Source organism: Pelophylax lessonae (genome assembly GCF_965119305.1).
Source record: "Pelophylax lessonae genome assembly, chromosome: 3".
Taxonomy (NCBI): domain Eukaryota; kingdom Metazoa; phylum Chordata; class Amphibia; order Anura; family Ranidae; genus Pelophylax; species Pelophylax lessonae.
Genome location: NC_138770.1, coordinates 626,413,933 through 626,440,126, shown reverse-complemented (window position 1 = coordinate 626,440,126; position 26,194 = coordinate 626,413,933). Strand labels below are relative to the sequence as shown.

Here is a 26,194-nt window from a genome sequence, read left to right as displayed (position 1 = left end):
TGAACTATGCACAAAAAGGCAGGGACTGTACAAATAATGCTGATTGACGCTGGTTAATGCTGACTAACGCTGGTTAATGCTGTTTGAGCTAGTCACGGCTAGGCCGCTTACTGTATTTCACCTTTCACTGTGAAAAAGTCCTTTTGGTTCCTAAGGTACCCTCTTCCTGAGATAGCTGACTTTAATAGTAGACTGCACTGCTGAGCAACTTCAGGGCCCTTCCTGACGCCCCCTTTACCCTCTGATCTTCAGGGCTTAACAACTTGGCACCACCTTTACTGTAACACTCTGGGTTAGCTGACTTTTGGATCCCCTTGACCCCTCTGGAGTGGTCCACTCTCTTAGGCAGACCCCTGAGCAGAAGCTTGAGTACTCACGATACTGTTTTTCCAGAAGTATTTTGCTCAGCAGCTCCACTTGGTCAGCACACACTGGATCCTTCTGCAGCACAGCTCAACCCCAGGTCACTAGGCCGACTACCTGGACCACCTTCCTCAGGAACAGGAGGAGAGACAGCCATCACCCTCCTCCTTGGACCTGGCTTCCCGCCCAAAGACACCCTGTCACATGCTCCCCCCGGATTTATTCCCATTCCCAGGATGCATTGCAGCAATGCCCACCCACTGGGACAGTCATAAACCCTGGTGTGCTATTGGCTAGGTTTCCTCCACTGTCCAACAAGGTCCCTCATTGGATACAGCGGGGAGACTCCCCAGACTCAACAGGTCACACCTGGAAGCATGTGACAGGTTAACTAACAGATCAGACCCTCCTGATAAGCAGAACAGGGTCACATATATGCTTTGCCTAGCACCTACCCAGGAGGGTGCTACAAGTATATAATATATGTATAATAATTATAACTGTGCAAGCTTACAGTGCTTAAAATAGAAAGTATCATTTTTTTCTATATTATTATGTTAGTGGAGGACTCATCAGATGTGCAGATGGTGAGCGTAAGAATTTTGGGCTAAATGCAAACTAATACTGCACAATTTTGTAGGATTTGTGAAAAAAAGTAACAAAAATGTGTTTTAAATGCATGCCAGCCCTCATCCTTAAATACATAATTTCATCAACTTAAAAAGTTGCAGGTAAAATCACAGAAAAGTCAAGTGATTTAATTGCTTACTTGCAGTAAATTTTGTATTCACTTATTCTGAACTTTCTAGAGAAATGGACTAATTCAGGAAGAGTCAATTTGCGAGTACAGTAAAGTTCTCCCTCCCTCCTGCCACATTATAGCCCTTTTCTTTTCTAAGAGTGTCTAATAACTGTCTGTGTTGGTCCAGATCTTCCAATCGTCCTCTTACCTCCCTTCATAATCATTTATGTAGCTGCTAGGGGAGGAGCCAAAGGGAATAGTTTATGTAAGCATGCTCTTTATACTAACATAGGTGAAACAACCATTCTCATATATTATACTGTAATTAGTAGTTCTGCTTTTTTTTTGTATTCTAGTGTGTTACTGTTAGCAATCAAAAGGTTGCTGGGTGTGTATTGGTACCAAGCTTAGGTAATCCACAAAAACTTTTAGTTTTTTGTACTGTTAATCTATACTTGCCTTTCCTATTTAACTTGATTCATGCTGTTTGAAATTGGCATTGTAGTTTGCATGAGGGTCTAGTCACACCTAGCAGCTTTTCTGCAGTACAACACATGAATTTTATTGCATTTGACAATGAAATCCTATTCTAGGGTTCACATCTATGTGCTGCTGTCTGGCATTCCTTTCTAAAAAAACTAAAAAGGGCCATTTACACCTATATATGCATGTTCTCCTTGTACATGTGTGGGTTTCTTCCGGGTACTCCGGTTTCCTCCCACAGTCCAAAAACATGCTGGTAGGTTAATTGGCTCCTAACTAAATTGGCCCTAGTGTGCGGTATGTATGAATGTGAGTTAGGGACCATAGATTGTAAGCTCCCTGAGGGCAGGGACTGATGTGAATGCACAATATATATGTAAAGTGTAGCGTAAATATATATGAAAATATAAATATATAAATACCTGTAATAACTAAATACGTGTGTTACCAAGCCGGCTGCAAAAATTCACTCAAAGTCTGGGTGACCATAGCTGCCTTGTCAAAAGTCTGGTCTCACATTGATAGGGAAATTGCATATTACATATTTCCTTAATTACAGTTGTCTAGTGGTCTCACAAATATCTAATAATAAATTCTAAACCTGGTCAAGGAGCCATATAAGGACATATGTAGAGCTTTACCTTAACTCAGGGGAGTTAAACTCAATTTCAATGGGGGCCGCATCCGCAGTAAGATTGCCCTCAAAGGGCCGGTTGTATCTGGGGTGCGCATGTACAGAGTGCAAGGTTCAGGAGTGCATTACATGCAGAGTTCAGGACTACACTATGTACAGAGTGCCGAGTTCAGGAGTGCGCTACGTACAGAGTGCAGAGGTCAGGAGTGTGCTACGTACAGAGTGCAGAGGTCAGGAGTGTGCTACGTACAGAGTGCAGAGTTCAGGAGTACACTACGTACAGAGTGCAGAGTTCAGAAGTGTGCTACATACAGAGTATAGTGTTCAGGAATGTGCTATGTAAAGAGTGCAGGGTTCAGGAGTACGCTACGTACAGAGTGCAGAGTTAAGGAGTGCGCTATGTACAGAGTGCAGAGTTAAGGAGTGCGCTACGTACAGAGTGCAGAGTTCAGGAGTGCGGTACGTACAGAGTGCAGAGTTCAGAAGTGTGCTACATACAGAGGGCAGAGTTCAGGAGTGCGCTACGTACAGAGTTCAGGAGTATGCTACGATAATATTGAAATGGAAGGAGTATCAGACCACTGCAAATCTACGAAGACCTGGCCGTCCCTCTAAACTTTCAGCTCATACAAGAAGACTGATCAGAGATGCAGCCAAGAGGCCCATGAACTGCAGAGATCTACAGCTGAGGTGGGAGACTCTGTCCATAGGAAAACAATCAGTCGTATACTGCACAAATCTGGTCCTTTTATGGAAGAGTGGCAAGAAGAAAGCCATTTCTTAAAGATATCCATAAAAAGTGTTGTTTAAAGTTTGCCACAAGCCACCTGGGAGACACACCAAACATGTGGAAGAAGGTGCTCTGGTCAGATGAAACCAAAATCAAACTTTTTGGCAACAATGCAAAACGTTATGTTTGGCATAAAAGCAACACAGCTCATCACCCTGAACACACCATCCCCACTGTCAAACATGGTGGTGGCAGCATCATGGTTTGTGCCTGCTTTTCTTCAGCAGGGACAGGGAAGATGGTTAAAATTGATGGGAAGATGGATGGAGCCAAATACAGGACCATTCTGGAAGAAAACCTGATGGAGTCAGCAAAAGACCTGAGACTGGGACGGAGAGTTGTCTTCCAACAAGACAATGATCCAAAACATAAAGCAAAATCTACAATGGAATGGTTCAAAAATAAACATATCCAGGTGTTAGAATGGCCAAGTCAAAGTCCAGACCTGAATCCAATCGAGAATCTGTGGAAAGAACTGAAAACTGCTATTCACAAACGCTCTCCATCCAACCTCACTGAGCTCAAGCTGTTTTACAAGGAGGAATGGGCAAAAATTTCAGTCTCTCGATGTGCAAAACTGATAGAGACGTACCCCAAGCAACTTACAGCTGTAATCGCAGCAAAAGGTGGCGCTACAAAGTATTAATTTAAGGGGGCTGAATAATTTTGCACGCCCAATTTTGTAGTTTTTTATTTGTTAAAAAAGTTTGAAATATCCAATAAATTTCGTTCCACTTCATGATTGTGTCCCACTTGTTGCTGATTCTTCAAAAAAAAAAATTAGTTTTATATCTTTATGTTTGAAGCCTGAAATGTGGCAAAAGGTCGAAAAGTTCAAGGGGGCCGAATACTTTCGCAAGGCACTGTACCTAGTACGTGATCCGCGCCCTGAGGTAGGGAGAACGCCTGTGCGCTTGCACGGAGCCAGCCATTGATTGGTCACGGGCACCCGATGATCGACTCTGGTAATTACCAAAGAAAGCCCTGTGTATGTAAACAAACACAGGGCTCTCTTCTGACAGCAGCAATGTGCTGTTTTTTCTCCCTGCAAAGCAGGAAGTAAAAAAAAGCACATTGCTTCATAAAAACAGTCCACAGTACACTCAGTAACACATGTTGGGCACACATTTAACTCCTTGATCACCCTAAATGTTAACCCCCTTCCCTGCCTATGTCATTAGTACAGTAACAGTGCACATTTTTAGCACTGATCACTGTATTAGTGTCACTAGTTCCCAAAAATGTGTCAAAAGTGTCAGGTAGTGTCCGATTGTCCGCTGATCGCCGCCATAACTAGTAAAAAAAAAAAATGTTTAAATAAATAAAAACATCCCATAGTTTGTTGATGCTATATCTTTTGTGCAAACAAATCAATATACGCTTATTGGGATTTTGTTTACCAAACATTTGTAGCAGAATACATGTTGGCCTAAATTGATGAAGAAATTTGATTTTTTTACATTTTTTTGGGGATATTTTTTATAGCAGAAATTTAAAAAAAATGTTTTTTTTTTTTTCAAAATTCTTATTTAAAAAAATAAAAACCGCAGAGGTGGCCAAATACTACCATAAGAATGCTGTATTTGTGGGGGGGCGGGGGGGGGGGGAAGGACATCAATTTTATTTGGGTACAGTGTTGTCAAAGTAACGCAGTGCCATATCACAAAAACTGGCCTGGTCATGAAGGGGGGTAAATCTTCCAGAGCTGAAGTGGTTAATAAATGTTATAAGTATTTGTGGGATCTCTCTTTGCATATATGGAATACAACCCCCCAAAAAGAAAATCCTGTGACCGTGATACAAGACACATAGGGCAAAAAATGTCAGAGACCTCTGACCACCTAGCACAGGCTGAAGATAAATGTAAGCCCAATCACTAAAATCTCAAATAGTCTTTAGGTCCCTTTCACACTTGTATGACTTGAAAGTTGCGCAACTTTTGCCGCAAATTTGATGCGACTCAAAGCAATGCCTGTGTAAACTTGAGGTCTATGGACCTCAAGTCGCATCAAAGTCGGACCAAAGTAGTGCAGGGACTACTTTGGAATCGCTGCGACTTGAAGTCGCACAGAAATGAATGGTACTCATTGGAAATCATGGGGTATGACTTTTAATGGGACTTTGCAGCCCCAAGTCAAAGGGGCCTATATATAATATTGTAATTATAAAAGTCATATTTGATTTTCATTCTTTTTAAATCTGCATCTTTCATTATAATAATACCTAGTAATGTTAACATGAAGCTTCTTGTTCAGACACATCCTCTTATAGGCTGACAACACTGTGTCCCGGTCTCCAAATTGCTTTCCTCTGTTGTCACCCTCTCACATGCAATTCCTATGGAGACTACAAGCAGCAGTGCCAATGCTCCACGTACAAACATTTAACACTGTTGTCATAACCCTCCCTGAGCAATGACAGGCAATGCTGAGATACTTAAAGCGGTTGTAAACTCTATAAAAAAAAAAAACCTGCAAGACAAAGGCATAATGAGCTAGTATGCATCGCATACTAGCCCATTATGTGTAACTTACCTTAAAACGAAGCCCCGACACGGACCCCCGGACATCGCTGCGGGCACTGCCATGGTCCCTCGTCGTCTCTTCCGGGTTCGGCGGCTCCGGCGCGCTGATTGGCCGGAGCCGCGATGACGTCACTCCCGCGCATGCGCGCGGGAGTGATTTTTCCGGCAAGCTCCCGGCAACTTAATTGAAGGTCCCCCGGACCTTCAGAGCGCATGCGCCGCTCGCGCGAGCGGCTGCATGCACTGTAAATATCTCCTAAACCGTGCCGGTTTAGGAGATATTATTTGTACCTACAGGTAAGCCTTATTATAGGCTTACCTGTAGGTAAAAGTGTCAAAAAGTGGGATACAACCGCTTTAACAAAAGATTTAAAAAAAGGTTAACACAATAGTGGTAGCAGTGGTCTCTATGTAGAGGTCCAACACGCCCTTGTTGAGTCAGAAGGAGCTGTGATGGTTGCAGAGTTATAGGTCTGACTCATCATAGGGAGTATCAACCTCTGCATAGAGACCACTACTTCCACAGATCAAGGGCATAGCTGCCAACATTTGCATTACAGCTATCAATTACTTACCACACCCACTTGCCTGAAGATCCTCCCACTCCGCATAATTAATCTCCGCCTACTTATCATCAGGGTCTACTCAATAAAGAGAGAATTACAGGAAATTGAAAAGGAAATTTCAAATTTAAGGCCGAAGTAGCAGAGTTGGAATAATTCTCCCATTCAGCTGCACTACTTCTGCCTAAAGTTTAAACTTCTCATCACAATTCCCTGCAATTCTAAAGTGTGAAATGTGCTCAGGTGTGACCATAGAAAAAATGTAATATGGAAATATAAATAAAGTGCAAGGTGTAAATAAGTATGATTATACTATCTGGTATAATAGGTTTTATTGAACTTCTTTACACCTTGCACTTTATTTATATTTCCATATTCCATTTTTTGTATGGTCACACCTGAGCACATTTCACACTTTATTCACATGTCTGTTACCAGATATTTTTGCACATAAGATGGTGGCTTTCATCCTAACTACCTTCATGTCTGTGAATGTGTCTTCACTCTCCAGGGGTCCTTCTCTGCTCTGCTGTGGCAGCCGGCAAGGCGCTGCCAAGAACGAGTGCCCTTGATTTAAAAATGGCGCCAGGCGGCACCATTACGTAACTGCGCATGCGCCTGCCCTACCAAGCTTTTACAAGCTTTCCTGAGCCCTACAGGCGTCGGAATGGCGCAGTTACGATGTCAGCCCGCAACCATTTTTTTATGGGCACTGGCTGCCCATAACGGGCATTTACAGGCAGTCCGATTAACGGGCACTTGCCGGGACTGTCCCGGCAAAAACGGTAATGTAAATTATTCAGGACAGGCTCCTATTTGCCGGGACTGTCGCGGCAAAAACGGAACAGTTGGCAGGTATGAAAGGGTCCTTCTCTACAGCATGCATGGCGAGGGACAGGCTTTTTTACTCAAGTCAGTGGCTGCTTTAGAAAGAAACCAATTATAAGACATTGCACACCCTTTGTTTTTGTACTTAGAATATATTTAGCTGTTTTCAACAGAGATTTCAATTGGACTGTTTTCTTTACCCTCAGGCTTTACTATTTTGAGCCACAGAAGTGGGAGCAGAATGTGGTGGTTTGGAAAATGTAATCTGTATACATGTTCCAGATTATTGACACACTCATTTATGAACTAAGAAGTTGGGATAAAGGCCCTAGAAAGTGTAGATTGTTAAAATAAAAATGAAAGTAGGCAATGGCAGCTCCCCTTTGTCTATAATGGCAGTTCCCTTTAACTTTGCCACTTGTCTTTCCTTAAGACCTTACATGAAAACCCCTGCTGTTCATAAGTACCGAAGAAAAACAGAAGTAATCAGGAGACTATATGACTCCTCTCAATGAGCAATCAATGATAGCCAATTACAGGAAAGAATTCAGACAATCACGAAGATTCTTTCGGACACAATGACATCATACTGATCAGGAAACTCACTGTCACCTTGGAATGTCTGCATTACCCTTTACTTCAACATAACAAGTAATATCCAAAAAAAAAGAAAAAAGTTAATTTAAATAGGATCCTCGGTGAAACAACATAAAAAATATTTTAAATATAACAGCAGATCCTCCTACCATACTTTTGCTTAAAAAATTTAAGTCACAGTGGTTCCCATATAAGGTTATTGTATTATATGGTCCTGATGCAATACCAGATTTCACCAGTGTGTGGCACTGCCAGTGAGATTTGTTACAACAGTTCTCTGCCCTCAGAGAATGCAGGATCCTTCCGTCCCACTACATGGAAGGTTTCACAGCAACCCTATGGTGTACAATTCTCCAAGAACCATGTACATCTATGCCACCCTAGACTGCCTGAAATTCTATTATTTATGATGGTGGGATGTGCATATGGTCATGGTAAGGGGGTATTAGAGTGTACCTGTTGCTTTGCTACTCATGGATTGTTTCCTTTTCACTTCATTCAGTTAATTTAGGTAGACGTTAACCCTACCCGGATGACATATTGCCTACTAAAGCACTGTGTATCACAAACAATTGCTGTATTCCTGTCGCAACTTCCTGTCTAGCTGCATGCATTTCAGTTATGTATGCATGGCATTTCTCAGGGCAGGTTTCCTGCTGTTGGCAGCAGTGGTCCATGCCTGTGTAATGTGTGTGGCCAGTTGTAGACTCTATCTGAAGCCCTGTGACAAGGTGACAAGACAGTAGCTCAACTAGGAAACATGTATGGAGCATTGCCATACTATATACATTAGAAGGTGTTTTTATAAAAATCTGTATAGCTGTTCGAAACTGCATGTAAATGTGTTCTGTTCAAATGGAGCAAAATGTAATGTTCTCAGGCTATATTCTCTTCAGTTTGAATGTGTGAATGGGGAAAATAGCGCAACATGGCCACTAGATGGCGCTGAGTATCATAGGAAATGGGTATGCTCATTGGCTCCATCTTCTGGCCATGATGCAGTACTTTCCCTATTCAATCTGCAATTTTTTCCCATTCGTACAGACCAAATTTGCATATAGATCAGTAGCTATTATATACATTTTTAAAAAATACACCCTAACTGCCTAAACAAGGACTTTCATGACAGGGCCATTAATATTATTTTAATCAAAGCTGGAGATTTAAATTTTTTGGAAATGACTTGACTTGACTTGCATTACAGGTTTGACCATTGCTTCCACACAGAGAGAAAGGCAATGTACAGTATATATATGTATATATACAAAATATTTACCTATTTACTATAATAATCAGCTCCATCTAATGGACATAATGTCATATTTTCCTGATTCACTCTACAAAGAACTTTTCACCTGGTAAGCAAATAGCATTATAATAATCAAACAAACATTTTTGTCCCCATTTGTTCAAAAGAAATGCACATGCAATTTCACGGGATAAACCCCTAGGTGTCTACACTTTTTCCCACTGACATTGCATCTTATACAAAGTCAGACCAGGGAAAATACTGACTGCATTGTAAAAATCAGATTTTTAATGTATTCGTTCTAAACTAAAAGCACATGCCGAAAACAAGTGTTACTAAACCCAGGACCCTACATTCACTATATCTGATCTCCCCAGAACCCTGCATTCACTATATCTGATCTCCCCAGGATCCTGCATTCACTATATCTGATCTCCCCAGGATCCTGCATTCACTATATCTGATCTCCCCAGGATCCTGCATTCACTATATCTGATCTCCCCAATACTCTGCATTCACTATAACTGTTCTCCCCAGGACCCTACATTTACTATATCTGATCACCCAAGGACCCTACATTTACTATATTGGATCACCCCAGAACCTGCATTCACTATATCTGATCTCCCCAGGACCCTGCATTCACTATATCTGATCTCCCCAGGACCCTGCATTCACTATATCTGGTCTCCCCAGGACCCTGCATTCACTATATCTGCTCTCCCACAGTACACAGAACATGGATATGCAATTATTTTAGTAAATATAAACTGCTAAATACATTTTCTCATCAGCGGTATATAGCAGTCTTGTGACTTCTATCAGTGTCCAGCTGAGCCCTGGCTAAAACTTGTAGGAGGAGTTTTCATTCTCCTCTGACTGTCCTATGAGGCTGTAGGACCCCTGACCCTCTGTCTATACAGTGCCGATTGGCCCTGAGCTGATCACATGCACCCTCCCATAAAAAATAAAAAAAAAAACTCTCTGGCAATACACACTAAACTGAGCATGTGCAAAGTGACTCCAAGGCTCTGCTCTATCAGGAGATGGACTGGGGACTGTGGAAGAAGGGGAGGATCAGAAAGACAGGATCAAACAGCCTTTTTACACAATGTATAGGATTAACCCCTTAAGTTCCACAGTAAGTATAACAATCATGCTTTACTGCATATACAGACTGATTTTACTATTGTGAGTTTAGTAACACTTCAATATCTTTTTACAATTTCTTCTGACAGCCATTTGGTGAAGATCACAAATTTAAATTCTGCCTGTTAGGGAGGGATGCCAGACCGGGTGACATCACCCTGAAACTGTCAGTATGAGACTGCGCTCTCTGCCCACCCCTCCTTCCTACTTCAGTGGGCCCTGGCACATGCATGTCTAGCCCAGCCAGAGAAGGCATTGTCTTCTGGGAGTCCACGGATGGTTTCCAGATTGTCTTTTTGAAAAGTTGTTATTTAGAATCCGGAAAATCTGACAGAGGAGTATAAAATCTGGTTTGTGATTTTTGTCCAAAACATGGAAATCCACTTCACCCCAGCAAACGTGCGTGTAGGCACAAATATTTTAGGAGGAAGTGATGGAAATAGAAGGCAGAATCTTTTATTTATTGCTAAGCCCGGGTGCAGCTGCTGTAATCAATTAAGCACCTAGAAGTCACAAAACGGCTTTCCAAGTCAAGCGTTTATAAATGACCTAAAACACTTTGCGCTATTCATCCTCTGCTGTGACTATGGAAAAGACCGCCGAGCAGGTCTGATCCGCAAGATTAAACAAATGCATAGCGTGAGTTCATAAAGCCACATGACACAGCACAAAGCCTTTCCTGGTGATTCTAAATGATGTACCATGTAACACAATGGCAAAATGTACAACACTAATTACAAGGGCTTTAGTTAATAACACAGTGGAAACAGCTAAGAAGTGCAGCAATGCAAAGCAACCAATTACAAAGCAGCTCGGAGGTGAAGGAAACATCCAGTTTGTAGGATTTTTGCATTTTCAGGGAGAAGGGATAAAAAATTTCAGCTGCAGCTCCACCTGCAGGTGAAATCAAGTATTGTTGCACGATCAATCAGGTACAGTGTTTGCTCATGACCAGCATTGTAGAAAAGAGAGAGGAAAGGGGGAAAAGAGCTTTAGTCAAAGGAGGGAGGGAAAGAGAGGTAAGGAAAGGAGAAAAAAAGAGAAAGGAATGAAAGAGGGTAGGAAAGGGGGAGGGGTGAATGATGGACAGAAGGGAGGAAAGAAGGAAGGGAGAAAAGCAGCAAGGATTTAAGGAAGAAAGGGGAGGGAAGGAGGGAGCATGGAAGGGAATGGAAAAGGGAGGGAGGAATAAAAGGATGAAGGGAAGGGGGAAAGAAGGAAGGATATAAAGTGTCAGGAAGGAAAGAAAGAAAGAAAAAAAGAAAGAAAGAAGATAAATTGGAGGAAGAAAGGAAAGTAGGAGGGAGAAAAGAAAGAAAGAAAGAGGAAGAGTTGGAGAAAGAAAGAAAGAAAGAAAGAAAGAAAGAAAGAAAGAAAGAAAGAAAGAAAGAAAGAAAGAAAGAAGGAAGATACATGGAAGGAAGAAAGAAAAGTGGGAGGGAAAAAAATAAATAAGGAGGAAGTGTGGAAGAAAGGAAGGGGAAAATAGCAGCAAGGATTTAAGGAAGAAAGGGGAGGGAAGGAGGGAGCATGGAAGGGAATGGAAAAGGGAGTTAAGAATAAAAGAGTGAAGGGAAGAAAGAAAGAAAGAAAGAAAGAAAGAAAGAAAGAAAGAAAGAAAGAAAGAAAGAAAGAACGAAAGAAGATACATTGGAGGAAGAAAGGAAAGTAGGAGGGAGAAAAGAAAGAAAGAAAGAGGAAGAGTTGGAGAAAGAAAGAAAGAAAGAAAGAAAGAAAGAAAGAAAGAAAGAAAGAAAGAAAGAAAGAAAGAAAGAAAGAAAGAAAGAAAGAAAGAAAGAAGATAAATCGGAGGAAGAAAGGAAAGTAGGAGGGAGAAAAGAAAGAAAGAAAGAGGAAGAGTTGGAGAAAGAAAGAAAGAAAGAAAGAAAGAAAGAAAGAAAGAAAGAAAGAAAGAAAGAAAGAAAGAAAGAAAGAAAGAAGATAAATGGGAGGAAGAAAGGAAAGTAGGAGGGAGAAAAGAAAGAAAGAAAGAAAGAAAGAAAGAAAGAAAGAAAGAAAGAGGAAGAGTTGGCGAAAGAAAGAAAAAAAGAAAGAAAGAAGATAAATGGAAGGAAGAAAGGAAAGAAGAAGGGAGAAAATAAAGAAATAAGGAGGAAGAGTGGGAGAAAGGAAGGGGAGAAAGAAAGAAAGAAAGAAAGAAAGAAAGAAAGAAAGAAAGAAAGAAAGAAAGAAAGAAAGAAAGAAAGAAAGAAAGAAAGAAAGAAAGAAAGAAAGAAAGAAAGAAAGAAAGGGAAGAAGAGCATAAAGCATGAAGTCAAGCAGGCAAAGGAAAGAAGCGAAAAGGTGGAGAGAGAGAAAAAAAGGAGGAAACAGAAATAAACCAAAGGGGAAAAGGTGACAGTAGGAGAATGAAGTGGAGTGTAGGAAGAAGTCGTTGGCATTGAGGACTTGCATAGCAGAATTTCCATCCATTACACTCCAATTATGGTGCAGAAGAAGCAGGCGGCAGGTTAAAGTGTGAAACCTTCCATACAAAACTGCAATGTTTGGAGCCACCAAGCAGGCTCTTCCAGCATGGAGTTCTCCATTGTATGGTGGCTGGAAAAGGTCGCCATTTTCTATGGCGGATACAACATTCCGGTATACACGTCCTCAGTGCACACGACTTTTTGCTACACTAGAGAATTGTTTGCCTAATTTTCCCCATTAGCTGTCATTTTCCCGCACGTGGCATTTGACGTGAAGTGGATTGGAGTGCCCTTCACTATGCGATCCATTAGAGGATAAAGTGGTCAGTGGAATACGGAGATTTAGAGGGAGGCAGGGGAAGAGAGGATCTAATCAATATTCTTCTATATCATTACAATACCTTTGTATCTGTCCCTGCACCTGTGTCACCATACATCTCCAGATACAATTCATTTCATTAGTACAGAAAATATAAACATGCTTCTGTTATCCAATGAATTGCACACTCCCCATCACTCACAGAGAAATGTATCTCATCTGCTATTGTGATTGTATCTGTGCCATTGTTATTATGACAGAAACAAGTACAATGGTTACATCATAAAGTGCACACGACGCATGGCAACTTTCAAACTGTCATAAGAGCTAACACAGAGTTGTCATCATTAGTGATACACAAACCTACAAACAAAAGTGCCATAGACAACTCACAGCGTTTGATCAAAAGCGGGAGAGTAGCATAGCTACTCCATAAGCTGGGATCCCTGATTATAAGAGATGTCTTCACTGATTTACTAAAGCAGTGTAATGATGACATGCAAAGTGCAGTAACCCAGAGCAGCCAATCACTTTTCACCTTTACCTTTACCATGACAGATGATTGTATATTGGTTGCTGTATACAGGGCCGCTGATAGGGGGGGACCACCAGTCCTCCTGTAGGGGGCCTGGGCACACAGGGGGACCCCAACAGCACGGGGAATCGGTGCAGGTGGGCTGGGGGACACATACAGAAGGAAGCCATGTGTGACTCTCTGTAGCAGCTGAAAGCCAGTTTCTCCCCCTCCTGTCAGCTTTCAGCTGCTGCGGGGAGAGACACAGAGCATTGTTCATGTATTTGCTTCTCTGAAACCGATTCCACTCCTTGTTCTGCCTGCTCCTGATCTCCCTCCCCCTCCTTTTGTACCCCCCTTTCACTGTGCCCCCCCCTCCTGTAAAAAAAATAACAAATTGTAAAACAAATAATAATAATTAAACATTGTAATAAATAATTAAAAAAAATTGTAAAATAAAATAATTGTAAACATTTTTAACATTTCTGAAAAAATATATATATATATATATTTTTTTTATGTAAAAAACAATGAAAGAGGGCTTATTCGCACGGGTTTTCTGTTATGTTTGTGTCCACTAATAATGATTTTAGTGTATTTTTAGTGAAAATATTGTTTTGATATATTTGGGGACGTATCAGGATGCCTGCCTTTACACGCACATGAACTTTAATGGCATCCCAGTCTGTAACATTCAATATTGAGTTGGCCCACCCTATGCAGCTATAACAGCTTCAACTCTTCTGGGAAGGCTGTCCACAAGGTTTAGGATTGTGTCTATGGGAATGTTTGACCATTCTTCCATATATGCATTTGTGAGGTTAGGCGCTGATTTTGGACGAGAAGGCCTAGCTCACAGTCTGTGCTCTATTCACCCAAAAGGTGTTCTATCGGGTTGAAGTCAGGACTCAATCATTTGGTGGAGGATGGATTAGGAAGTAGGGTTGTTTCTCAGGGGTTGGGCTTGGCCCCTTAGTTCCAGTGAAGGGAACTCTTAAGGCCTCCGCATACCATAACATTTTGGACAATTTCATGATCCCAAGTTTGGGGATGGCCCCTTCCTGTTCCAACATGACTGCTCACCAGTGCACAAAGCAAGGTCCACAGAGACATTGATGAGTGAGTTTGGGGTGGAGAAACTTGACTGGCCTGCACAGAGTCCTGACCTCAACCCGACAGAACACCTTTGGGATGAATTGGAGGAAAGACTGCGAGCCAGGCCTTCTCTCCAACATCAGTGCCTAACCTCACAAATGGGCTTCTGGAGGAATGGTCAAACATTCCCATAGAAACACTCCTAAACCTTGTGGACAGCCTTCCTAGAAGAGTTGAAGCTGTTATTGGGGTGGGCTAACTCAGTATTGAACCCTATGGACTAAGACTGGGATGCCATTAAAGTTCATGTGTGTGTAAAGGCAGGCGTCCCGAAACTTTGGTAATATAGTGTATATAGTGTATAATATAGTGTATATAGTGTATAATATAATGTATATAGTGTATAATGTAGTGTATATATTGTATAATAAAATGTATATAGTGTATAATATAGTGTATATAGTGTATAATATAGTGTATATAGTGTATAATATAATATATATAGTGTATAATATAGTGAATAAAATAATGTATATAGTGTATAATATAATGTATACTGTATAGTGTATTATATAGTGTATATAGTGTATAATATAGTGTATATAGTGAATAAAATAATGTATATAGTGTATAATATAATGTATACTGTATAGTGTATTATATAGTGTATATAGTGTATAATATAATGTATATAGTGTATAATATAGTGTATATAGTGTATAATATAATGTATATAGTGTATAATATAGTGTATATAGTGTATAATATAATGTATATAGTGTATAATATAGTGCATATAGTGTATAATATAGTCTATACTGTATAGTGTATAATATAATGTATATAGTGTATAATATAGTGTATATAGTGTATAATATAGTGTATATAGTGTATAATATAGTGTATAATAGTGTATATAGTGTATAATATAATGTATATAGTGTATAATATAGTGTATATAGTGTATAATATAATGTATATAGTGTATAATATAGTGTATAATAGTGTATATAGTGTATAATATAATGTATATAGTGTATAATATAGTGTATAATAGTGTATATAGTGTATAATATAATGTATATAGTGTATAATATAGTGTATATAGTGTATAATATAATGTATATAGTGTATAATATAGTGTATATAGTGTATAATATAATGTATATAGTGTATAATATAGTGTATATAGTGTATAATATAGTGTATATAGTGTATAATATAGTGTATAATAGTGTATATAGTGTATAATATAATGTATATAGTGTATAATATAGTGTATATAGTGTATAATATAATGTATATAGTGTATAATATAGTGTATAATAGTGTATATAGTGTATAATATAATGTATATAGTGTATAATATAGTGTATAATAGTGTATATAGTGTATAATATAATGTATATAGTGTATAATATAGTGTATATAGTGTATAATATAATGTATATAGTGTATAATATAGTGCATATAGTGTATAATATAGTCTATACTGTATAGTGTATAATATAGTGTATATAGTGTATAATATAGTGTATATAGTGTATAATATAGTGTATAATATAGTGTATATAGTGTATAATATAGTGTATATGTCTAATGTCAATTATAAGAGGTCATTGTGGCAGATAGAAGAAAGATATACAATTCTCCTACTATTTTTGAGTCTATGGGGAACAAACAACTACAGACAAGACTCTTCCAGTACACAGGCCAAGCTTCTAATGCCATCATCTAACAGAAGAATAAATGACATTCTACCGATTTGCTGACTTTTCTCTGTACTGGTAATCGGTGGTTAAAAAAATAGAAATTAAAAAAAAAGCAACAGAAGAAATATGAAACCTGTTTATCAAAATCTCAGCATGGAAAGTCATTTTAAGTTGCTAGAATAAATGTTTTTTCTAGGAGGTGCCCCATTATTATTTGGAGAATAGCGGGGCTTTTAGATATAAAAATGAGGCCATGTTTAACCATGAGAAGGTGATAGGTCACCCCTGCAGTCACATTCAGCCCCCATGAATAGGGCCGCTGATAAGGTATTACAACCAGTGCTGTTGTACTGGGCCCAGGCCCCATCAGCTAATCAGGGAGCCCAGGGTCCATAGGCTGATAGACCTAACAAGCAGCCCAACTAAAGAATCGCACGTGGCAGTGACTTAGCATTGTCAGCCTGTAAGTGCTGGTTTGCATATATGCGATGACAGACAACGCATGTGATTCGGAGCGCACTCCTCTGCAAATCACATGTGATGTCTGTGCATGGCAAATTAAGCCATACAGATTGTATGGCTGAATTTGTATCGGATTCGGACACAACTCGCACAGGACCCTTTTTTGGGTCAGTACCAGAATCGGATCGCATGGGTATTCACACCTATGCGATCTGATTCATGTCCGAACTGTCAGTACGCACTGCAATTTTCAAACTGATGTGGGGGAGTCGTTAACTTGGTATTGACACCTCCAGCGATTCGAATATGGGAGTGTGAACTGCCTGAGTGTTGAATGCGATGTAGGAACCCGCAGTAGATTCGCAGGGTTCCCGCATCACATATATGTGAACCGGGACTGAATTTCCATCGCATTCGCATACAACTCACACAGGACCCTTTTTTGGGTCAGCACCAGAATCAGATTGCATGGGTGTTCACACCTATGTGATCCGATTCATGTCCGAACTGTCAGTTCGCACTGCGATATGCAAACTGATCTGGGGGTGTCATTAACTTGGTATTGACAACCCCAGAGATTTGCATATGGAAGTGTGAACTGCCTGAGAGTTGCATGCGATGCTGGAACCCGAAGCTTATTCGCAGGGTTCCCAAATCGCATATGTGTGAACTGGGACTAATAGAAAGTGCTGTAACTGGCAGGATCTCCAGGTAAGTAACTGCAACTGATTTACCAAAAAAACATTTGCCTAAGAAAGCTGTATACAGTAAGGTATTACGCCAAGCACACTGTAAATACATTTTGGCTTTACATACATTTTTAATGCTTCTTAGCTACTGACCCAGATAAATCATGCAGCAAGTGAAATCAGACTGAATTCAGAACCCCTGCCTAATTCAAAAATGACTGAGCACAAGAGATCCGCATAAGACCATACACACCATTATTTTTTTGGCTCCATGCACACTAGCGTTGATTTCCTAGAAGCTGTTATTAGCATTTATTTTCTGCTCCTAGAAGCTACATAGTGATATTCTATGTGTCCATGCACACTACTTTAGGCTATTAGCGTTTTTTTTAGCTTCAGCGTCTAGGAGCAGAAAAACATTTGTTTTTGTAGAGTTTCTTGGATCATTTTTTCCAGCAGAAATGCTCCTAAAACGCTACTAATAAAGTTTTTTTTAGCTTTTTTTTTTTTTTAAAGGTACTGAAAAAAGGCTAATAAAATGCTCACGCTCCTAAAAAGTTACTACAAAAAGCTATTCCCAGCGGGTTTTTTTCAGCATTTTTTCTAGCGTTTTTTTATCTTAACCACTTAAGGACCAAGCCTATTTCTGACTCATGTTGTTTACCAGTTAAAATCAGTATTTTTTTGCTAGAAAATTACTTAAAACCCCCAAAAGTTATATATATATATATATATATATTTTAGAAAAGACTCTGGAGAATAAAATGGTGGTCATTGCAATATTTTTTGTCACACAGTATTTGCAAATTTTTTTTCTGAAAAAATTTATTTCACTGCATTTAAAAAAAACTAAACAGTAAAGTTTTTTTTTTTATATTGTGAAAGATGATGTTACCCCGAATAAATAGATACCTAACATGTTATGGTTTAAAATTGCATACACTCCTGGAATGGCGACAAATTACAATACAGTACTTAAAAATCTCCATAGGCGAGGCTTTAAAAAATTTTAACAGTTACCAGTTTGGAGTTACAGAGATCTTTTTCAAGAATTATTGCTCTCAGTCTGGCGATCACCTCATGTTGGAACGCAGGTTGGAACTCAGGTTGGAACGCCGTTTTCATTTGCGGGCGTGACTTATGTATGCATTTTTTTTCGTGCGTGAGCTCACGGTGACGGGCGCTTTCATTTTTTTTTTTTTCCTATTTATTTTATTTAATTTTATTTTTAGCACTATTTAAAAAAAAATAAAAAAAAATATCACTTTTATTGCTATCACAAGGAATGTAAACATCCTTTGTGACAGTAATAGGCAGTGACAGATACTCTTTATGGAGGGATTGGGGGTCTAAAAGACCCCAGACCCCTCCACTGCACTTCAAAGTATTCAATATGTCAAAATCAGGATTTTTTAATACTGTCACTTGTTTAACCCTCCTCTTATGTTAGGGTCAGAACCGACCCGTTTTCAGGTTTTGAATGTCTATACGTATCACATAAATTTGTTTATTGCATCAAGATTTTTTTACTTTGTCAGGAACCTCTATTTAAACAATGTAATAGAAAAATAATCCATTTCACAAAATTATAAAATACTGTGGTGAAAATTAAGACGTTTATGGTGTTAGGGTCAATTCTGACCCAGTTATAATATAGGATTTTAGGACACTAATAAGTGCCAAAACTGAAATCATAAACACTCTCTCTGCTTAGTAACACTGACAGCCAATCACCTCTCAACCCAGTGAGCTGTAGTTAGGGAGGGGCCTATCTCTTTTCCTGCTTGTCTGCTTCTCTAAATAAAGTGAAGAAACATAGGACAAATACATTTCAGAGTTGCTGACTTTATTTTACCATCTTTTAAATTTGAAAATGAGAGGTATGCTATCAAAAGAAAGGTCTAAGGGGTCACACCAAAAATATTAAAACCAATCTTTTCAAGGATAAAGAAGCCTAACAAGGTAACCAAGAGGTAAGAAACAAATTTGATGATAAATAATTATTCAGAGGGTATTTTATGGCTGATTTAAAACACGGGTCAAAACCGACCCTAAACATCATGGATAGTAACGGAATTCTAACATAAGAGGAGGGTTAAAATCGGCGCCATTAGCAGCCAAGTAAACCGGAAGTGACGTAATGACGTTGTGACGTCGTGACGATGCTACCGGGTTACTACATCAGAGACCCGATCAAAGCTAAATCCGGCTTTGTTCGGGACTCCAACCAGCCGGTGGACGTGTGGTTGCTTGGGTCTCCTGGTGGAATGAGAGACCGCAGCAGGAGAGGGGGGACGTCCCCTCCCGCTCCCTAGGATAACAGTCGAGCGGTTGCTTGGCTTCTTCAGCTTTTATCTCCTGCAAGCCCACCGCCGGCTCTAAAAAACAATACCGGGTTGATTCCTACATATCATCCCGGTACAACCACTTCTACAAGCCGATGTACAGGTACCCTGGTTCGTGGGAAGTGGTCAAAGTGTGCATGAAGCCCCAAGCTCCTAGACGCTATTATCTGCTTCAGAATGCCACAGTACATGTTAAGGCAGTGCTGGAAAATAATGGTGGCCCCACAAAATATTGACACTTTGGACCCAATTTGGACATTTTCACTTAGGGGTGTACTCACTTTTGTTGCCAGCGGTTTAGACATTAATAGCTGTGTGTTGAGTTATTTTGAGGGGACAGAAAATGTACACTGTTATACAAGCTGTACACTCACTACTTTACATTGTAGCAAAGTGTAATTTCTTCAGAGTTGTCACATGAAAAGATATAATAAAATATTTACAAAAATGTGAGGGGTGTACTCATTTTTGTGAGATACTGTATATATATATATATATATATTGTAAATTAAAGGATATATAATTAATAAATAAACTAGGCCGATATATCGAGGGCCGATATTGACTTTTGCCGATATATCTGTATCGGCCCCGGAACTGGCCGACATTGCTGATATTCCAAATATTGCTCATGTAAGGGTAAAATGATGTCACATAGCATAATTCCGTTTACAAATGTTATTGAATATGCCAGTCACATATGTACAAATTAAAGATATAAGCAATTCCACATTAGCAGATCTGCTGGCAGATCAGTATTTCTCACCCACTTGCCGTAAGTGACACCTGGGTGACACCACTCCGTCCGGCATACGATCTCGGAGGTAATGTGCGTGGTCACGCCACGCCCGACCTCCAAGATCGTATGCCGGATGGAGCGGTATCACCTGGGTGTCACTTACGGCAAGTGGGTGAGAGGCAGACCGGTATCTGGCGGATGGGAGATGGAGCAGGTGAGAGACAGAGCAGTATTGAGTGGATGTCGAACGGAGAAATATCACCTGGGTATCATTTACGGCAAGTGGGTGAGAGGTACTGATCTGCCAGCAGATCTGATAATGTGGAATTGCTTATATCTTTAGTTTGTACATATGTGAGTGGCATATTCAATAACATTTGTAAACGGAATTATGCTATGTGACATAATTTTACCCTTACATGAGCATCACCACCTAATGGCTGGAGGAGAAGACTAGTCTCAGACCCTGACATAGGATGTACAAAATATCGGCCCATATCGGCCGATACCGATATACGATGGCCAAAATATCGGTATCGGCAACGAAAAACTAATATTGGTCGATCCCTAATATAAACCCTGCTTTTTAGATTACAGAACAATATGAGTAAGCCTACAGCTGAAGTCCTCAGCCAATATTTCAAACTTTAATTAAAGGGACTTCCCTATAAAAGTAATAATTTAGCTATTGGCACAGCCTGGTGGGCTGAGTCAGCCCCTGGAATCTTAGTTCTTGCATAATTTAACAGCAAGATCCTCATACTATAATTCACGACTCCGTTCTTCACCACCTGGGAGTTTTGGGTTTTCCCACCCACCTTTGCACGCTTCAACACATAACACATCCTTGTCACATTCTCTGTAATGTAAAATAAACTTTAAAAAATCCAGCAGGGAGAGTGGTAACCCCTCATAATGGGCACAGCGGGTATGCAGGCATTCAAAAGCAGAGATCTCACCCACAGTTGCTGAGAGACATAAGAAAACTGTCAGGTGGTTTAGCCAGCATCTACACAAATGTAAAATAGAAATGACTAAAATAAGACAAAAAAAGCAATGTGGAATCACAAAAACCAATAGCAACCAACCAGAAATATTTTACTTTGCCTGCCCACACTGAACTGGTTGCTATTCGCAACTGCACAGCATTGCTCTTGCCATTTATTAGATGACCTCTTGGCATCCTGGCTACAATAGGCACAGATCCACAAATCTCAAAGAAGATTACAGTCTCCTGAGAATTTGGCAAAGCCCTGCTCCATCACTCTTCTGGACGTTTAACACAAGACCCTCTTCATCAAAATTTCATTTTCTCTTGTACAAAGTGAAAACAGCAAAGAGCAATGGGGCTTACCAAACCTGAAACCAGCTTTGGGTCATAAATTAATGAGGTGACAGGCAGTGCTAAACGATAAAAGCTAGCTTTAAAAAATGTAATCACAAAAAACATATGTCTACTAAAAGCTTCCTTCCGTAGGTGATGGAAGAAAGAGATACCTAGGCAACTGATCTTATCACATACGCTGGAGGCTCGTTGTCTATAGGACCTATCGCTCCTATTCTGGTGGTATTCATAATAGGCACAAATTATTAGGAAATAAGTAAATATATGCGTCTACTATTTCAGCTGATATGACATCTAGGTTGGTAAGTTAGATGTCACCTACTTGGCACCAAAGAATTGGTAAAGAAAGAGCTAACTGGGCTCTTCATTGTGAAGGCTTCAAAAAATTGAAACCACTTTATTTGCAATAGTCAACTTACATGGTTGAGCAATGAAGAATATATTAATAACTTTATAGAATGATATAATAATACAAGAGAAAACAGCACAAGTGTTATGCAATGTGCAGGAGCCCCCAGCAACAAATCAGAAATGATCATTTACTGAGATGTTAGGAGACTAAACTAAAAGTTGCTTTAGGTTACTGCAATCAGCAAATTTACTGTTTGTAATCATTTATAAAGGCTTTCTTCTATTACTTCCTAGTGTAAATGGATTGCAAGTCAATTTAAATTGATCATAGTCTGCTCCAGGTGTGATTTCCCTATCTATATCAATATATAATAGCTATATACTTGTACATTATATATATATACATATATATATATATATATATATATATATATATATATATATATATATATATACTGTACATATATATATATATATATTTAATATATACTGTATCTATATTATATATATATATATATATATATATATATATATATATATATATATTGATACATAATATATATATATATATATACTGTATCTATATATATATATTTTTTTTAAATATATATATATATATATATTGATACATTATATATATATATATATATATATATATATATATATATCTATATATATATATATATATATATATATATATATATATATATATATATATATATATATATACTGTACATATATATATATATATTTTTATATATACTGTATCTATAATATAGATATATATATATTGATACATAATATATATATATAGTGTAGATATATATAGATATATATATATATATATAAATATATTTTCAGCAGCAAGGGCATGAGTAAATGTATCTTATCACTCATCACGTGTCACAGAAGACCAGTGATGACTCAGGATCCAGTTTGGGAAAATTCTGAAAACTAAACAAGGAACTAGGAGATAAAGTGCAATTTCTACATGGATACGATGTATAATTTTTATTTTTCATAGTTATTCTTCTCCAGATCACTAAGTAAACCCAAACGGACTGCCAACAATCCCTCTCAGCCATCCAATAATAACCTTGCCTCAAACAATGTTATATCTGTATTAACTTCTAATGGGCTGATCCACTTTGATTACCCTTTCTGATAACATGTATATTTTGAATTAACCCCAGTTAGACTTCTTCTGGGTGTCCAATAAACCCAAAGAGACCTTCAACAAGCCATCCAATAGAAGCTTTACCATAAGCAATGTCATATATCTGTATTACCTTCTAATCCACTTTGGTGACCCTTTCTGATGACATGTACAGTATATTTTTTTTATTATCAGTTACACTTCTACTAGGTGCCCAGTTAACCCAATAAGACCTCCGACAATTCCTCCCAGCAATCTAATACAAACCTTGCCATGATCTATTGTGAGAAAATTCTGCAACTCAAACCAGGAACTAGAGATGAAATGTAATTTCTATGTGTATTTTTTATTGATCACAGTTACACTTCTGGGTGCCCAGTAAACCTCAAAAGACCTTCAGCAACCCCCCAAGCCATCCAATGAAAACCTTGCCATGAACAATATAATATCTGTAGTACCTATTAATAAGCTGATTCACTTTGATTATCCATGATGTTAATATGTATACTTTTATTGAACATTGTTACACTTCTGCTGGGTGCCATGTAAACCCAAAGAGACTTCCAACAGTCCCTCCAATACAAACCTTGGTATGAACAATGATATATAGCTGTATAACCTTTGAATGGGTTAATTCATTGTAATTACCCGTGCTGATAATGTCCAATTTGTAATTAACCCATCTCTTAGATACCCAGTAAACTCAAAGAGACCTCCAAAAATCCCTCCTAGCCATCCAATACAAACAGTGCTATGAACAAATGTTATATCTGTATTACCTTCTACAGGACTGATTCACTTTGATCACCCTTTCTGTATATTTTGTGACTACAGTTACACTTCTCCTGGGTGCCAAGTCAATCTAAAGAGACCTCCGAAAATCCTTCCCAACCATTTAATGCAAACAGTGCCATTAACAATGTTAAATCTGTACTACCTTCTAAAGGACTGATTCACTTTGATTACCCTTGCTGATACAATACATATTTTTTGATGACAGTTGCACTTTTCCTGGGTTTCAAGTCAACCCAAAGAGACTTCCAGCAATCCAACCCAGTCACCCCATACCAACCTTGTCATAAACAATGTTATATCTGTATTACCTTCTAATGGGCTGATTCACTTTGATCACCCTTGCTGTATATTTTGTGACCAGCGGTACACTTCTCCTGGGTGCCAAGTCAACCCAAAGAGACCTCCAACAATCCCTCAATACAAACAGTGCCATTAACAATGTTAAATCTGTATTACCTTCTAAAGGACTGATTCACTTTGAATCTGTATTACCTTCTAAAGGACTGATTCACTTTGATTCCCTTGCTAATACCATGTATATTTTCTGTGACCACAGTTACACTTCTGGGTGCAAAGTCAACCCAAAGAGACCCCAAACAATCCCTCCTAAACATTCAATACAAACAGTGCCATTAACAATGTTAATTCAGTATTACCTTCTAAAGGACTGATTCACTTTGATTCCCTTGCTAATACCATGTATATTTTCTGTGACCACAGTTACACTTCTGGGTGTAAAGTCAACCCAAAGAGACCCCAGACAATCCCTTCTAAACATTTAATACAAACAGTGCCATTAACAATGTTAAATCAGCATTACCTTCTAAAGGACTGATTCACTTTAATTTATCTTGCTAATACCATGTATATATATATATATATATATATATATTTTTTTTTTTTCTTTTTTTTTTTTTTTTTTTTTACCGCAGTTACACGTCTGGGTGCCAAATCAACCCAAAGAGACCCCCAACAATCCCTCCCAACCATTCAATACAAACAGTGCCATTAACAATGGTAAATCTGTATTACCTTCCAAAGGACTGATTCACTTTGATTCCCTTGCTAATACATGTATATTTTGTGTGACCACAGTCACACTTCTGGGTGCAAAGTCAACCCAAAGAGTCCCAACAATCCCTCCTAAACATTCAATACAAACAGTGCCATTAACAATGGTAAATCTGTATTACCTTCTAAAGGACTGATTCACTTTGATTCCCTTGCTAATACCATGTATATTTTTTTGACCACAGTTACACTTCTGGGTGCAAAGTCAACCCAAAGAAACCTCAAAAAATCCCTCCCAACATTCAATACAAACAGTTCCATTAACAATATTAAATCTGTATTACCTTCTAAAGCACTGATTCACTTTGATTACCCTTGCTGACACCATGTATGTTTTTTGATGACAGTTGCACTTCTCCTGGGTTCCAAGTCAACCCAAAGAGACCTCCAACAATCCATCCCATACAAACCTTGCCATGAACAATGTTATCTCTGTATTACCTTCTAATGGGCTGATTCACTTTGATTACCCATGCTAAGCACTGATGCCTTAACCACTTCGCTGCCACAAGCTTGAGCCGTGCCTAGTGTGATCCCTGGTGGCTGAAAGGGGGTTAAATGGCAAAGTGAAGACTCCCATGCAAAGTATTCAATAAGCGCAACATCCCGATTCCTGGACAATGGCGAGGAGTGAGATGGCTTTTCCTGGTCCTTACCATTAGATCTCCGGACAATGTTCTCCAAAAAGGTGTTTTGGGGGGCCACCAGACCTCTGCGACCCCCTGCCATCATCAAGGTAGCTGCAGTCCAGAGCCGGGGAAGGCAGTGGGGGGGTTTCAGGATAGTGGTGGGAGAAGGAGAGCCAGAGCTCCAGTTCTTTCAAGTGAGGTCCTCATGGTCCTGAGTAGAATCCAGCTCAGCTGCTATTGCATCAGTAGAAGGGAAGAGATCTCCCTGCCATCCACCCCAATCACTCCCCCCGTACCCCCCCACCCCACCCCATCAGCCCCTGTACACCTCCCACATAAAGCCTGCTCTCCCCTGCGCTCAGCGGAGCTCCCCCAGCCGCTCTGCGCTCTCCGCTCTCCGAGGTGCTGAAAGGAGCAGCGCCGGCGGCACACACAGGACGAGCCGCAGCACCGCCACCGCCACTCACTACCCCGGATTGGGTAACCTCTTCGCTGCCTCGCTGCTCCCTCTGCGATTAACTCCTTAGTGGCTTTCCCGAAATATCCGCAGCCATTAAAAGGAAACCTGGAGCTGCCAGTGCCGACCTGCTTCTCAATGTGCTGCCTTTACCTTCAGTAGCT

At 39.3% G+C, this 26,194-nt stretch overlaps 1 protein-coding gene across 3 annotated transcripts in view; it reads right to left on the bottom strand.

Moving 5' to 3' along the window:
- The window catches only part of KCNH1 (potassium voltage-gated channel subfamily H member 1), a 529,531-nt gene extending 503,704 nt beyond the window's left edge, over positions 1-25,827 (bottom strand). For 2 of the 3 annotated variants that reach the window (XM_082249762.1, XM_082249763.1), the window contains exon 1: positions 25,601-25,827. In XM_082249762.1, the coding sequence (XP_082105888.1) occupies positions 25,601-25,676 (76 nt within the window). In that variant the 5' untranslated portion in view covers positions 25,677-25,827. The remainder of the gene's footprint in view (positions 1-25,600) is intronic. The other variant, XM_082249764.1, reaches the window with a different exon arrangement.
- Positions 25,828-26,194: the final 367 nt, after the last annotated feature.